Source organism: Vigna radiata, chromosome 9, assembly GCF_000741045.1.
Source record: "Vigna radiata var. radiata cultivar VC1973A chromosome 9, Vradiata_ver6, whole genome shotgun sequence".
NCBI lineage: Eukaryota > Viridiplantae > Streptophyta > Magnoliopsida > Fabales > Fabaceae > Vigna > Vigna radiata.
The window spans coordinates 1,787,477-1,803,893 of record NC_028359.1 but is presented as its reverse complement, the minus strand read 5'-3'; the positions used below and the strand labels follow the sequence as shown (position 1 = coordinate 1,803,893).

Sequence of the window (16,417 nt, the reverse complement as noted above, 5' to 3'; positions counted from 1 at the left end):
ATAATATAAAACCAAACACTAAACATTTAATTTGTTTTGTTTTGGGAATCTTTTACTTAAATGCATCACGTTCAAGTAATCATTGAGGTGTGAAAGTGATTGTAAATTTGAAAATGAAACCAGGGATTATTTTACAATTTCTTTTAATCTTTGTAATTTTATTAAATTATCCTGAAATAGAAAAAAAAAGAGAGTATTTGTATCCAATTGTTTCGTACAGCCTTAGCTTTCAAACCAAGCATAGAATAAAATTTCTCAATCATGTATAATATTAAATTAATTTCTTCATGTCTCTTTAAAAGACAAAGGGGACATGAGAAAATATGAGAAGGAAAGTACGTGACTGTACTTATCAAAAATCAGAAGAAGAGCAACATATCAAAAACCAGAAGAAAGGAACAAGACAATGAAAAATACATACCAAGATGAGAATGCCACATAAACTTGGTAAGAGGATGAGTTTGCCACATAAAACCTTTGTGGCAATGTATCATAATTCTTAGCACTTTGAGCTTTCAATCACCATCAATGGCCATTGAATCTAGTAGGCCCTAATGTCTAATTAATCCATCACAATAGTGTTGCAAAAAATGTGTGGGTGTAAAAGTGCATTAGTGGGTCACATACCAATACCATTTCTTATTCCTCATCAACTCAATTATTGCCTTTCTTGTACAAATTTACAATCCATGTTTTTCACTTTTAAACATGTTATACTTTATACTTGTGTAATTCTTCTTAATGAGTTTTTCAAATGTTGGATTGATGATATAAATTTATATCATACAACAAATTATAAAATTTATTCTACAACTCCATTTTGTAGTTTTAAATTCAACGCTCAAATTAATAAAAAAAGTTGAGTTAAGATTTTTATATGTAAAGTGAATATGAGTAAATATTTCTTGATGAATAATAATTGTATTAATAGAAAGGTAGGTTGGAGATATATGTTCTTAGAATAATATTTATCTCAATTATATAATAACAATATAGTTAATAATAATACAATGATAAATAATAACGATATTATGTAAATATTATTTAAATAGACTTAAATTTAGATGATTTTATATCCAAGATATTTAATGAACTTAATCATGTTTTTTGATATGATTTTTTGGTGTTTGAAGTCCCACATTGATTAAAGATAAGGTCAAATTACAATTACAATATATAGCAGTCGGTTTTGTGGAAATTGAATTAAACTTAAAATCCACTTTCTAATAATTGGACTGAGTAGATATCTAGTATTTTGGATGAGATAAGTAGTTTTATATTATAATAAGAGGAGAGATTGAGTAGTACACGGCATTTACATATAGTAAACATGATGATGTTATAAAGATGCATCAAACGTGGTGTGGTACATACAAAATTGATGACATATTTTTATTAACCGGAAACGTTGTTTAAAGGAAAGAGGGGTCAACAAGGATTTTCTTCTGTTGAAAAGTGGCCATCATGCCTTTCTCTTACTCCATAAGTTTTCTTTAAATATATGCATGCATGCATTTTTTAATCTCTTTCTAAAATGTGCTGCTGCTTTGAATTTGTCTTCATTCATTTCGTTCACATTAATTTCAAAGAAAAGAACAATCCTTTCCCTTTCATTCAGCTCTAGGTAGTTATGATGATCATAAGAGTTTAGTTTAGTTTAGTTGATTTTTGATGTATACTTAACTAAATAATGTTATAAATTTAAGTGTTAGTATGAGTTTTTTCACATAATTAAATGTTAAATAACATTAAATTACCATTAGTTGTTTATGTGAATAGAATAATGAATTTTGGTTTGGTTTGGTTTATGATGAGCATCAAGGGTCCATGCCTCATAATGTGATGTCTCACCAGTTTTCCTTCATTTATGTAAGCTCATAGACTTTTACATAAATATTATTGACTGAATGAAAAAGACATTCACAAAAAACTTAAAACTGTTCAAATTCTTGTGATCATACATTTAATGGTGACGCCATTATTTTATTTGAAGGATGCATCAGTCATTACTCTATGCATATGTGACCTTTGCCTTTATCTTATCCTTATTATTATGCTTTAATTTTTAAATCGTTGCACTAATCTGTGGTTGTTAACTGATTAATTGAGCTGCACCTAACCTGTTTGTCATTTTGACAGAAAGAACATATGTGGCAGAGAATAATGATTTTACATCATTGAAACTTGTTTCTTCCAAAACCTTTCTTGTTGTTTCTGAACATAAGATGAACTTGGTGTTAGGTTTATAGAAGAGGAGGTTCATCAAGAGATACAACACCAACAAGATTTGTGTTCAATTACGTAAAGAATTGCCATCATTCTTTATCTAAATCGTAAGGTAATTTTACTTTCTCATTTCTATCAACATGAGACTTATTAGATTTTCAACACTTGGCTTTGGCCAGAGTCTACTTTTGGTTAAGGTTGTTTCAGACCAAACGATTTTGAAAGTGGTTAGAACCAGTTGGTGTGGTGCAGAGAGATTTGGTTCAACTACCAGTGCCTTTAAATAAGCTTTCCCTCTAAGATTTGAACCTCCAAAGGCAAATTATTTGCTTAGAGATAACTCAAAGTGCCCTGTTTGTTTATTCCAAGGGACTCTTTTTGCCTATTTGAGATGGGGCCAAGCCAATACCATGTGTTCTAAATTCTTAAACTTTTGCATTGTTTCTTTAAATGCCATTCCAATGAACCAAACCAAGCCAACATAAAAGATAACCTTGGCCTAAACAGAATTGGTCTAAAGGGCATTGTTGTTTATTGCAACAGATTTTATGCTTGTTTTGGTGGGAAAGTATGTTACTTAAATCATTGGACCACCTTCCCAATTTCAAATGCCACTCTACACTTTCTTTACCATTTTTTATGAAAAGGAAAAGAACCATTGCACTTTGGAGTAGATACCAAATATATACATATAGTTTTGGTTTATCTCAATTCACTCTGCACAAAATGCAGCAAGTGAGTTAATTAAACTAATGATGGATGATTTTAAACAAATACAACACTAAAAAGGTGTATTAGATTGGAGGATGAGGATGAAGATGAAGAAGCTGAATCTTATCAATACTTGGACCTACTTCTATCACTGTTACTGCACAAAACAAAGACAGCCTTTGGTTTTATCCATTACAGTCAGCAAAGATATGTCATTTAAGTATCAGAGCTTGTTTATATCATTCAATGATGTATGATAGGCCTATCAACTATATACCTAAAATAATTCACTTTACATTTATTTTTCTCTCAAAATCTCTAGTTTCTAAACATTAATATTAACTCAATCTTATAAAATAAGATTTATACAATTCTTTCTTATCTATAAGTCATCTTCAACTACGAGCAACTTGATTAATGGAATAAAGCTTTTAAGTGGAAAAAGACTATCAACATGTATGATACCAAATATGGTCAAATTAAGCAAAGTTCTACTTCTAGAAATAATAATTGATAGAAAAGTAGTTTGTTATGGAACGAAAGATTTTCTGTACTGTGTATACAAAAGTGTTTGAACAGGAAGAAGTAGACACCTTATCTGCATATGTGATGAGAATGGCACTATACTTTTATTTATTTATATTTTTGTGTCGAGAGGAATGTCACATGTTTGGTAATTGGATCATATCCATATTCCAAAAGGGTTGGCCAAGTTGCTCAACCTCATCCAAATCAATAACCATAGCCTTCAAAAATTGCAATGCAACACCAAATTCAGCCTCTCTTTTTCACTCATTAATTCCTTGTTATCCAATTGCCTTATCCTTTATGATACCATCAAAGTGTATCTATGTTTATAACACTTCATAAATCAAATTTTTTATGCTAATTATATTTATAAGATTAACATGAATAGTTTTATAATAAAAAGATTTAAATTTTTTTTATTGAATTGTATTTTTTAACATGTTTATTGGATTGTGTATTTTAATATGTCTATTAGATTAAAGACTCGTTAAAACATATATCAATTATATTTATTTACTAGAACCAAAATCATGTAAAAGTTTAGCTCTTAAATTTTATATTAAAATATTTTTTATTTGCTAAATTTTATTTATTTTGAATTTTTTTATTTTAAAATCATTTTGTTTAACGCCCTTGTCTATCTTTTTTCCCTCTTGGATGGGAAATCAGGCACGTGCCGAAGAAAAAACCGTTAAACAGTTCACAGCCTTTACTACCTGCAACCCAATTTTACTAATGGCACCTTCTATTGACTGAAAAGACTAAAATAATCTTTCTCATTGCATTATGCCACTGTTGCTGTGCCATGGAAGCCCGTTTTAAACAAAAGCTCGTTCCAAAATGATTTTATGTATTTTAATTTTTTTTTCATAAGTTCATTTTCAAAAACTCGTTCCAAATTCTGAAAAACTTATTATAAAATTTCTATTCCAGAAAATTAATTTCAAAAAACATTTCACATTTTCCGGAAATCCTATTATGTAAATTCTGTTCTAAAAATACTATTTCCAAAATCATGTTTCAGAAATACTAGAAAACTTACTCCAGAAGATTTTCGGAATTGATTATCCAGAATTTTTACAAAAATAAAATAGTAATTTTAAAACTTATGGGTGTGCAGGAAGTAAAAGCCCAATTTTATATTTTTTTCGAGTTTTCAGATAGTTGAAATTTCAGCACATCATGAAAGAGCTTTCTGTAGCATGTTACATTCTTAATATTTCCGGAAAATACCTTTTAGAATATTGAAATTTTCAACATTTTTTTTATTAAATATTTTAAAAATTTCAAATATTTAATATTGCCGACAAGTTTTTTCCTACTGTTCTGGAATTTAAACATTTCCAAAAATTGTCAGAAAAAAATATACGAAGGCAACAGCAGCGTGACTTGGGCCAGCTAAGAAAAGCCCAATTACCTGTTAGAGAGAAACTGAAAAACGCTGTTTGAGGAGCTACAAGAGAGGAGGAAAGTGAAGAGTGTATTATCGAAGGACATCATGAGCCGCTACGACAGCCGCTCCGGCGACCCCACTTCTTACCGTGACAGGAGGAGGTAACCACCGCTGTCATTTAATCTGAACCCTAATTTTCTGGAAACAGACATGTCCCTTTTTTCGTTCAAATTCAATTTGTTTTGTTATTCTTAATATTTTTCTACACTCCCTAGTTTTGTAGATTTTGTTCACTAATTTAGTCAGATTGTTAGGTTTTCACACTCTTAGCTCTGGTTGACGTTCACGAGTTCAGTAATCTCCAAATATCATGTTCCCGTACATTTTATTTTTTATTTTGTTTGACTCAATATTCTTTTTAGTTTTACTAGAGTGCCAAATTTTAGGGTTTTTTCATGGTGGAAACATTTACTACTGCTAGTTCAGTTCGCTTTCGGTACATTGGTATTTTAACAACTGTATGAGTCCGTGGTGATAGGCCCAATCCATCAATCAATTGCCTTGTTAATTTCACTTTCATTGTTGTTTTTAAAGGTTTTAGTATATTATATCTTATTTGGATCCAAAGAGACACTCACGGAATGCCTTAAAAGGAGGATGGATTGAGCTTGTGAGCTCACAATTGATGTCCTGCAGCGTAACCATCTCAGTTACTTCTGGGGACAATGGTTTTATTTGTTTATTTATTTTTGTTTTTTCCATTGTGTAAACCAAATTGAATGGTGTCATGTGATTCTCCATGGAGCCAACTTCGTCTAATGAGGTGAGGCTTTCTTATTTTTGTTGTAGTCATTGCCTGCCACCTCTCGTAGTACAAATTTAATGCTCTGTAATCTTTTCTAAAGGAGGAGTATTCGACATGTCTTAATGTCATATCATTATATTGTATGTTAAAAATATTTTAAAATATCTCAGATGAATTTTAAGGACCAGTTTCATATTTCACTAGTCAATAGAGTACTTAGCTGTGTAGCTGGGTGAAGCAACCTCTGGTTGCTATGTGGAACTCAAATAGCAAAATAGCTGTCTCTGCAGTTGGAATAACAGCCAAAACATATTTTTTTCTTGTGCTATGTAGGAAAGTTATCATATTACATAAGCTTCAAAAGTTCATTTTTATCTAAGAAACAACTCTTTTTCGGTGTAAAACTGTGTTTTCAATCCATTTTGTAACGTGTTTATCTATTTTTGCTTTAGAAAGATAATAACTGAATTTGAAATCCTTCTTCTTTGGCCATTTCACCTAACATTACCTCATGGTGACCTTTGTTTCTGTTGTACTCTCCAGAGCTATATTTTTATACGGTCCGTTATTTCTTCTTACATTAAACTTCCCAATAAACATTCTGCTATTATTTGTGTAATTTGTCTGACTGTGTTTTTTCCTATTAATTTCATCATCTTTCATTTTTTGACTGCATTATAATGCTCTTATTCTGCTAGATTGATAGTGATTGTGTGACTAAGCCAAGACAAGTTATTTCTTTCATGAATCTCTTTAATTTTGGGTTCTCTTTAATTCTTCAATACATACAGATATAGAGTAAACTTTTTAGTATTTATGTAATATTTAAAATAGCAGTCATCTCGCTTCCTTCTATTCTATGAAGCACAGATACTTAATATGGAATTAGGACGGTATAGGGACACAACAATGCTTTTGAAATTTAGGATACGTTAGCAAAAAGTTGTTAAATAATTTATATAAATGTAGAATATTGATAAATAAAGAGACATTGATCATTAATTGAAAACTATGATCACAATTTACAAAAGACATATGTGATTATAACAATAAATTATAATTTTTGTAATTACTTAATTATGATTGGAAGTCTAGTAGACTATCAAGTATTAGTATAGTTAAAGGACAGAGCATTGTATTTTCAAAGCATTATTACACAACATATGTTAATATGACATTCTATTATTCAACCATATAGTTTCAACTTTGGTAATCCTCTTTTTATTTTATTACAATGTTTGGCTGAATGACAGTTTACATTTCCTCGATCTTTACCCAGATGTATGTAGTTTCAACTTTGGTAATCCTCTTTTTATTTTATTACAATGTTTGGCTGAATGACAGTTTGTTTTGTTAGTGATTCTGGCCTAGGTGCACCTACAGGGTTTGGTGGTTCTGTACAGCATTCTTCGTCAAACAGGAGGGATCATGATGATGGTGGATCACCAAAGAGGAACCTCAGTTTGGATGGTTTACCTCATTTTGAGAAAAACTTCTACATCGAGTCACCCGCAGTAAGGGCAATGACTGATGCTGAGGTTAATGAGTACCGACAGCAGAGGGAAATAACTGTTGAAGGTCGAGATATCCCCAAGCCTGTCAAGACCTTTCAAGATGCTGGTTTTCCAGGTATTTCTGCTTTTTTTATTTTATTTTTTATTTCTATTTCTTCAGTTTTACTTTCCACCTTCTTCAGGTTAAAGTACATGACTTAACTTCTCATTATTGCTTTATTTCGCATAACACATTGAGAAGAACTTGTAGTTTGGAAGGATTATTAGTTCAATGGGAAATGTTGTCAAGAAAAATAGGGTGCTAAAATTATTTTCCTAATGGTTGAGGAATTGGTTGGCTGATTTTATTCAGAAGATGGCATGTGTTTTGACTAGATTGAAGTGGTCAAAACTTCCTATTTACAGAATATAACTCAAAAGAAAGGAGAAAGAACATTTTTTTATAAATATTGTATCATGATTATCTTGCAAAGTTTATTTTCAGATTATAGGATGACATCTTTAAACAGCATACTAATTCTATGTCTTGATTTCATCCAGAATATGTGATGCAAGAAATTACAAAAGCTGGCTTTACTGAGCCTACACCCATTCAATCTCAAGGTTGGCCCATGGCTTTGAAGGGGCGTGATCTCATAGGAATAGCTGAAACAGGTTCAGGGAAGACACTTGCTTACTTATTACCTGCCATTGTGCATGTTAATGCTCAGCCGATCCTAGGTAAGTAAATAAGGAAACAGCCAAGGTGATAACATTTCATATTGAATGTAAGGGTGCGGTTTTTTGACATTGCTCTCTTTCTTTTTGCTGTCCATTTGTTGACAACATATTTCAGATCCTGGAGATGGACCTATTGTGTTAGTATTGGCTCCAACTCGTGAACTTGCTGTTCAAATACAACAAGAGGCTACTAAATTTGGTGCATCATCTAGGATTAAGAGTACATGCATATATGGTGGGGTTCCAAAGGGACCTCAAGTGCGTGATCTCCAGAAAGGTATGTGTTGAAGTATACAGAGCTACAACTTTTGTAAATTAACTTACGGACTGTTTGTTGCCCCTTGGTGCAATTTTTTGTTCCCTCTTTTCATAATTGTTATGCCTTTGGCAAGTACACCAAAAATATAATTAGCAAGAATAAATATAAGTACCGTTCCAACAGGGATTTGATTGAATGCTTTGCCAATCTAATAATTTCACTAATTGTACGATTGTAGTTTCTTTTTACAAGAACAGATTAAAGAGAAATTAATTGTAAAAACAAAATCTTGAGAAAATAAGTATAAAACAATTAAATTTATAAAAGAATTTTTTATCAAGCAGGTAGTGTGCAAAATAGATATCTCTTTAAATAGAGAAATTTAAGGGTAGACCGTGGAGTGTCTTTTAAGGGAAAATAAAGAGTCACTCAAGCTTGTGGGTGTTGAGTGCTCTGTTTTGGGTGCTCAACGCTTGCTCCCCTGACTGATGGTGTTCAGTCCCTATTTTGGGCGCCCTACCCCCTTCAACTGTGGCTGTAAATCTTTCTCTCTTTTGATTCTTTTCTCCTTATTTTGCAAAATACACTAAAAAGGATAATTTTTCTTATTATATCTTACAAAACTAATAACTTAAATAAAAAAAATCTAAAATCAACAAATTCTCATAAAAATATTTACAAAAGTAAGAAATTAAAACAAACATAAAAAACAATGTAATTTATTTAAAGCTTAATTTACAGGCTAAAAATAATCATGAATTTTTCTTTGCTTCTGTTAATTTTTCGTAACAGGTGTTGAAATTGTAATTGCCACTCCCGGAAGGTTAATTGATATGCTCGAATCAAATCATACCAACTTACAGAGGGTCACATATCTTGTATTGGATGAAGCTGATAGGATGTTGGATATGGGGTTTGATCCTCAGCTGCGGAAGATTGTTTCTCAGGTTGCTTTATTTTATGATGTGGTCAATATTTTGAGATAGTAAAATTTCAAGAAATAGTTTAGTATTGTATTATTTGTCATAGTCAAGTTGATGCTTCATTCACTTATTACGAGCTAGTAGGTATATTACTAGCATGGTAGTTGAATCGGAATACAAATCACGAATTGGAAAACTTATTTTATGAGTCTCTGATTGAATCATGATTTTAAGCAACTCATGTTTGTAGGACTGACATTAAAATAATGCTTTTATTGATATACTACTCTTTCAAGCAATTCCCATTAGAGATGCTTTTACAATTCCTGATCAATAATAAAAATAGCTTGTGTGTGAATAAGACATGTAAAGGCACAAGTTCATGATCAATAACTTTAAAAACATAAAAATTCTAGGGAATTTTGACATAAAGAAAGTGTCATATAAGCTCCAAAATAAACACTGTTACTGCATAATCATAACCACTAGGCAAAAGTAAGTGGCTGCCTGTTACATAAATTTTGCAAACAATAGTTGTTTCGCTGCCGCACAGTTCAGCAACATACACTCCCCGAAAAGCAGCAGCATAAATTAATATAACAGTGACTACTTGCTGGTGCACAAATCAGCAATATAGTCTCCCAAAAAACCCAGTGCCGTTACTGCCTAAAATTACCAAACAGTGGCTGCTACTGCTGCATAAATTCGGAAGTATAGTCTAAAAAAACTTCAATCTGACATCATTTATTATCCCCAAGATCAGCATTAGTCATCTTTATCTTCTTAGACCAGATGTTAAAACAAAAAAAAAGGAATCGGTCATTCTCGTTTTGCATGAACTGATAAGAACAGAAAAAGGAAGAAAAACTGAAGGAGACACTAGAGCGGGTAAAAGTGGTGGAACAATATCGGCTACTTCCTTCCCTTTCTGTCAGGGTTTTGAAACCGTGTCACACATGACCCAACCTCCAGTAGGTGTGACCCTTGTACCAGAAATTGGGCAATATGGCTAGAGACGGATGCTGGCAATATGCTCTGCGATTCAGACCTAGAAAAGATAGAGCTCCTGATTTACATTGCAGGACCTTGGTATGATGCGATACTAACTACACTGTTGGTAGTGCATCGACTAACGGGGATTTGAGCTCAATTTCTTAAATTTAATTTTCAAATTTAGTTTGTTTTTAAAAGCTAAAAGAATCTAATTTGGCCTGCAAACAATGATATTTTCTTCATTTGTCCCCTAACTATTGTACTAGTTGTACCTACCCATTAATCCAACTGGATTTGGAAAATATGATCACTGAAGCTGCATATTTAAAAAGTTTCTTTATTTTTCTGGTCATCTAATTTGGTTTTTTGTTTTACTTAGATCCGACCGGACCGTCAAACTTTGTATTGGAGTGCTACTTGGCCAAAGGAGGTCGAACAATTGGCACGGAAGTTCCTTTACAACCCATATAAAGTAAGATATTAAGATATTTTCATGTTGGGCTATGTAACTGTACTTTTCTCTTTTATATTCCATTCCTCTATGTTGAAATGGTTTTTGGTCTGAAATGAATTGTTTTAAGAAAAATGCATTGTAATTTGTGAGAAGTGTGTATGTATGATGTATGTGTGTTTAGATAACTTCTGAAATCATTGTGCAGGTAATTATAGGGTCTGAAGATTTGAAAGCTAACCATGCAATACGTCAATATGTTGACATTGTTTCGGAAAAGCAGAAATATGATAAGTAGGATGTGTTCTGCCTTATTTTCATTTTCATAAGACTTTATCACATAGGGCGACCTAATCGAGTATGTCTATTTGTCAGATTGGTGAAGTTGCTAGAGGACATCATGGATGGCAGCCGAATACTGATATTCATGGATACCAAAAAAGGATGTGATCAGATCACTAGGCAACTCCGCATGGATGGCTGGCCTGCACTTTCAATTCATGGAGACAAAAGTCAAGCAGAAAGAGATTGGGTGCTCTCAGAATTTAAATCAGGAAAAAGTCCTATTATGACTGCAACAGATGTTGCAGCCCGTGGTTTAGGTACACAAACTTTTGCTTTGCTTAATTATTTGGCAGATATTCTTATAGTTATGGAAATATCAGTGTTTTTTTTTTTATTAATTTTGGACATTTATATTAAATTATTGTTATCCTATCTTCCTTCAATCTTGTATATTGAATTCTGTTTTACGTAATTTTTTTTGCCTATTGGTAACGTGTTATTATTATGCTGGAATTGCATGTCTTTTTAAGTTAGAATTACCTATCTGCTGCTTGAGGTCAATTCCAGAGTAGTCCGTCTTGGCATTTTTGTTGTGGCAAATAGCGAAGAGCTGCTTTTGTGTTTCATCATGACTCTTCCAGTTTACTGTCACTTAATTTATATATCTTAATTCTTCTATTTGATTACTGTCAACAGATGTGAAGGATGTGAAGTATGTAATAAATTATGACTTTCCGGGGTCACTTGAAGACTATGTCCATCGCATTGGACGGACTGGGAGAGCTGGTGCAAAAGGAACTGCCTACACATTCTTCACAGCTGCTAATGCTAGATTTGCAAAGGAACTAATCGCCATACTTGAGGAAGCTGGACAGAAAGTTAGTCCTGAATTAGCAGCAATGGGCCGTGGTGCACCACCTCCGCCTTCAGGTCAGTTAACCCTACTCTAGTATAACCGGGCTTACAAGAGTACATATAATTTGTTGGTCCTCTACTCAAGACGGTAATTGTTGGTTATATCTGTGCAGTGTATGTTTGTTTGGTGTGGACTTCATGCATATGATTCTGATACACTCACCTATAAGAAAAAAATAATAATTCACATATCATATGTTGGTGTTTAATAGTTTTGCCTGGGGTTTTGCTTTGTTACTGTTTTGGTGTATTTGATTCCTCTCTATGGAAGTTTTGTATTGAGCTCTTTTTGGATGGTTTTCTATCATTTTTGTGATGTTCTGCAAACGGTCTTTTAATGGGAGGATCTTTGATATATCTTCAGATATATTGGCTTGACGTGTTGCATGGTTCTTGATCTTTATTTTGATGATATCTTCAGGATTCCTCATCCTTTACACTCGTATCGCTCTCTAAATGAATTCTATATATCAAAAAAGGCTTCGTCCTTCCTAAATATTGATTAAACCTTTAATGTAAAACTGTGGTCAATGTTTATGTTGTCATTTTTATCCAAAAGCATTTACTGTGTTCTCGTTCAACAATTAATGAATCAGGTCCCCGAGGTTTCCAAGACCGTGGGAGGGGTTATGGCAGTTCTCGTCCATGGAGCTGATTCATGAAGGTGCAGACAGACCTTCTTGATCGATGAATCGTGCCATTTGTGTTGCTACTGACGTTATATTGTCTTGATCATTAATGTAAACTTGTAAGTGTAGTAATAGGAATTCAGTATTCCTGTTCTATAATTTTTGTTAAAATGTCCATAGAACATGTATCATCAGATAATTGTTCATAAATCATAGTTCATTCCGGAACGATTCATTTTGCAGTAAACGAGGATAATATATATGGTCTGACTTAAGCACAAAACAAGAACATGATCCAAAGTTCTACTCTATTTGGTGGGGGAGTATCACAGTTTTAAGCATCACATTAAGTATTTATTCACTGTCATGTCTTAAAATATCTCTTGCAAAATCAAAACAATGTCTGGAACGATTTTTATCACTGATATGATGGTACTATTGTTATTGTTATTATTATTATTATTATTATTATTTTTCTTTAGTGACACTGACTTGTTTGGTTTGTACTTTCATCTATTCTAAAGGAAATCCGTTTTATAATCCAATTATTAGGATTTGAATTAAAAGGGTTATTTGATCCAAAAGGCTATATTTGATAAGAAAAAAAAGTCATGGTTTAATTGTCATACTATTTGGCAAGTAATTGAATTCATTTAATATGAATTTTTTAACATATTTGTTGCCTTATAATTACATATTTGTCGTCTTAATAACTTTAACATAGTATTGCCTTTTCACCTCTGGCTTATAGGTAAATATTTTTGTGGTTTTTAATTTTAAACGAAAATACAATGTTTATTTGAATGCTTTTAATCTATATATACAGACTTAGATAAATATAAAGAATTATGTTTTAATTTAGGATTTTAAAGTAAAGCACAATTAAAAAAATTAAAACAAGAAATCAAATACATGCTAATTCTTAGAATAACTTCAGGTATACATTTTCTAAACTGAAATATTTATTATTTATAATTTCTTTTATCAGTAAAATAAAATATCTATTATAAATAATAATTATTTTTGTAGTTCTTCTCAATATCTTTGAAATTAATTAACTTTTATTTTTTTTCACCGTAAAATGTATGAACAAAAATTAAATAAAATATTTAGAAACGTAATATCTATGTAGTAGGAAAAGTAATATTTCAACATCTTACAATAAAATCTTGCATCACTTATCCATTTTTTCCAATTTAAAAAATATATCAATTTTCATATTTTTCTTTTTGAAAAAAAGCCCTTTATGTCAATTTTCCTAAACAAAGAAGTATATGCAAATGATGATTTCCTTAGATGCATGGGAAACAGTGTGACATAACAGTGAAGAAGATTTAAGAGTTGAAAGAGTGAACGGTGCAATAAGTTGAAGAGTGAAAGAGAAGAAAAGAATGAGTGAAGAAGGTCCTCCAAAGCTATATGCAAACAAGCCTCGAAAAGGTTAAATTTTTTATTTCTTTTTTCAAGTTAAGAAAAAAATTCTGGAAAATCAAATCAAACATGTAATTTTGATTCAAGGTTTCTCTGTATACGGTAATAGCGCAACTGAAGCAGTTTCGAGGACAACAGAAATCGAACGAGTTCTCCTCGCCTGCGGCGATGGGGGTCCATGGCCACGTTGCTGCTCCACCGCCGCCGCCGCCGCCGCCGCCAAGGGAACCGTTTGTTCGGCGCTATAAGTTCGTTTGGCCTATACTTTTGGCTGTGAATCTCGGTGTCGGAGGTAACTTTTTCTTGAACCCAATGACAAAAAAATCGTTTTTTTTCGTTTGAATGTTTTGACCCTTGTTGATCATGTGGGAATTTATGAGATGGGGTTTCTTTCTTTGGATTGGATATGGCTTTTATCCTGAATGAATAATGTAAGTTTTTTTTTTTTTTTTTTTTTTTTTTCTGTTTTAATCATTTCCTGAGTTTGGCGAGTGAGAAGATCATGGCATCATAAGGGTGGTGATTTCTCAGGAAGGATGGGTTTAATGATCTTCGTTTTCTGAGGATGAGTGGGGAGCAAGTGAGATCATTACTTGAAAAGCATTGGATCTGGTCATGACCAACAAAATAAATAGAAATCAAGAAATAACATGATTAGAATGGAAAGCTTTGACTATATGTCTGAGGATGGTTATTTTATGAAAGGCCGAAAGAGAGGCTAACTTGTGCCTTTATTGCTACGATGCATGCTTGGTTGTTATATTCTTGATATATGATAGTTGAGGTTGTTAGAAGCATTATTTCTAAGATTAGTGTGCTCCTTTTCTATCATTGTAACTTTTATGTTGCAATTGCAACTTATCACAATTATTATAATTTTCTTTATATGATTCATTGAACCAAGGTTTGACAAACAAAAATAATCAAGGTGATAACTTAATCATTTTTTAGACTGTATATTGGACAACAGCATTCTGTAATCACTTTTATCCTATGTACAGTTTTGCAAAAGATCAATAGCTTTATGTTTTTTAAATATCACTAAAATATTGTGTTCAAACAAACAGTATTTGCCTATGATCTTATTGAAGATGATTGATTGGCATATGCTTATAATCTAAGCTCTGTGAGAAACAAGATGTGCAATCACTTTATCCTATGCATGATTTGGTTAATAAGATAGAGTATAAAAGGTTTAAAAGTCCAAGGCATACAAAATACGCAGTTCTTCTATTCTTTTATCTATATATGAGCTAGCTACTTTCATTTTCGGACAGCTTACTAGTAGAATGCAGATGTTTAAACCATATCCTGCAACATTTCCCTTATCTGCGTAAGTAGAAAAAGGTGTCGATGAATCTTGTAACTAGTTTGATGATAACAATTGGGTTCTCAATAAAGGACTCTACACTGAAAATTTATTTACACGCTTATCTAATACATTTAACATGTGTCATTCAATATATCTTGAGAGTAACTACTCTGCTCTTCTACCATGTCATTTTTTCAGTCTATTATCTTGCTCGTGTTTTTCTTTTGTGATCCTACTCCTACATCTAGTATGCATGAATGAATTTCTACTGTTGAAACATGTCTTGTTCTGGTTGCTAGACTGATGATTGTCTAACTCTGTAGCTTACTTGTTTTTGGGGACTAAGAAGAAAGATATCGGTGAAGAGGTGGAACAAGACGTAAGTCCTGTCTCAACTATAGATACTACTGCTCCTGTTGTTGAGATGTCCGTGTCCACACCACTTATTACAAATCCTGTGGTCAAACGAGAACCAATTCCAGAAAATCAACAACGTGAACTCTTGAAATGGATATTGGAAGAGAAGAGGAAGATAAAGCCAAAAGATGCTGAAGAGAAACAAAAGATTGATGAAGAGAAAGCTCTGATTAAAAAGCTTATTCGATCAAAATCCATCCCAAGTGTCTAATGATGTTCCTGTTATCTCTATCAGCAGGGAAAAAAAGTTATTGACTTCGAATGTACCCGAATTGATTCATCCAATGCTTTTCTTTGGTTTACTTTGTTGATGGGTTTTGGATTATACATATGTTGAGGCTTGAGAGTTCCGGGTCCTGACATCCAAAATTGTCATTTGTACATTTTTTTTATGTGGCTCATTAGTTCCTTTTGTTCTGACAATAGTACAAGTTGATGGCATTTGATGTACAATGGCCTTGTTCTTTTTACTTATAGATGGCAATTGGGTTTTCAATATTTTTATTGGTTGTGTGAATAGAGCCAGCACATGCCTAGTGCAGAGGGCCGTGGGTGGTTTTTGCCAAGGTATTTAAAGCACTAAGATGAGGATACTAATTAAATTTTGCAAAAACAATTATTTTTTCTTACTGAATTTGTCCATGTATTGAATTTGGTTTTATGTATTTAAATCTGGGCATGTAAGACAGTATCAATCAGATTACAAAGTATTTGTTGGAAGAAACAATTTCTATTTGAATCTCAAATAGAAAACTTTTTTTGATAATTTTTTTACAATTATTTATGTGTAGTTTGTGATTGATTTGTTTCAAATATACAGATTAATAAAACAATGATATATAATGTACTGTAAAAAAGTTATTAAAAAGAAATTGATATCATATTATCGTCCTATTATAGAAAGA

At 32.2% G+C, this 16,417-nt stretch overlaps 2 protein-coding genes across 4 annotated transcripts; both read left to right on the top strand.

Annotated features, from left to right (window-relative positions):
* The first annotated feature begins 4,835 nt into the window (after positions 1–4,835).
* Positions 4,836–12,805, top strand: LOC106774261 (DEAD-box ATP-dependent RNA helicase 20). Of its 2 annotated transcripts, XR_002669731.1 has the most exons (11): positions 4,840–5,019; positions 7,021–7,292; positions 7,718–7,897; positions 8,013–8,174; positions 8,949–9,103; positions 10,452–10,544; positions 10,732–10,817; positions 10,899–11,125; positions 11,505–11,738; positions 12,320–12,471; positions 12,596–12,805. XR_002669731.1 is itself a non-coding variant. In XM_014661194.2 (10 exons), the coding sequence occupies exons 1-10, from the start codon at positions 4,964–4,966 to the stop codon at positions 12,376–12,378; spliced, it is 1,524 nt and encodes a 507-aa protein (XP_014516680.1). In that variant the 5' UTR covers positions 4,836–4,963; the 3' UTR covers positions 12,379–12,583. The 2 variants fall into 2 exon arrangements, 1 of the variants encoding a protein (XP_014516680.1); XM_014661194.2 differs by lacking the exon at positions 12,596–12,805 and having other exon boundaries at positions 4,836–5,019; positions 12,320–12,583.
* An 843-nt stretch (positions 12,806–13,648) lies between these two features.
* On the top strand, positions 13,649–16,010 carry LOC106773667. Of its 2 annotated transcripts, none has more exons than XM_022786383.1 (3): positions 13,649–13,792; positions 13,871–14,075; positions 15,419–16,010. In XM_022786383.1, the coding sequence occupies exons 1-3, from the start codon at positions 13,772–13,774 to the stop codon at positions 15,721–15,723; spliced, it is 531 nt and encodes a 176-aa protein (XP_022642104.1). In that variant the 5' UTR covers positions 13,649–13,771; the 3' UTR covers positions 15,724–16,010. The 2 variants fall into 2 exon arrangements, with proteins under 2 accessions (XP_022642104.1, XP_014515884.1); XM_014660398.2 differs by having other exon boundaries at positions 13,655–13,792; positions 13,893–14,075.
* The last annotated feature ends 407 nt before the right edge of the window (positions 16,011–16,417 follow it).

Bases quoted from the DNA above. Each gene is read 5' to 3' on its own strand.
- LOC106774261 (XM_014661194.2), top strand. From the start codon at position 4,964: ATGAGCCGCTACGACAGCCGCTCCGGCGACCCCACTTCTTACCGTGAC. The intron at 8,175-8,948 runs GTATGTGTTGAA...TTTTCGTAACAG, and splicing joins AGTGCGTGATCTCCAGAAAG to GTGTTGAAATTGTAATTGCC. The intron at 11,739-12,319 runs GTCAGTTAACCC...TTAATGAATCAG, and splicing joins TGCACCACCTCCGCCTTCAG to GTCCCCGAGGTTTCCAAGAC.
- LOC106773667 (XM_014660398.2), top strand. From the start codon at position 13,744: ATGAGTGAAGAAGGTCCTCCAAAGCTATATGCAAACAAGCCTCGAAAA. The intron at 13,793-13,892 runs GTTAAATTTTTT...ATACGGTAATAG, and splicing joins TGCAAACAAGCCTCGAAAAG to CGCAACTGAAGCAGTTTCGA. The intron at 14,076-15,418 runs GTAACTTTTTCT...CTAACTCTGTAG, and splicing joins TGTGAATCTCGGTGTCGGAG to CTTACTTGTTTTTGGGGACT.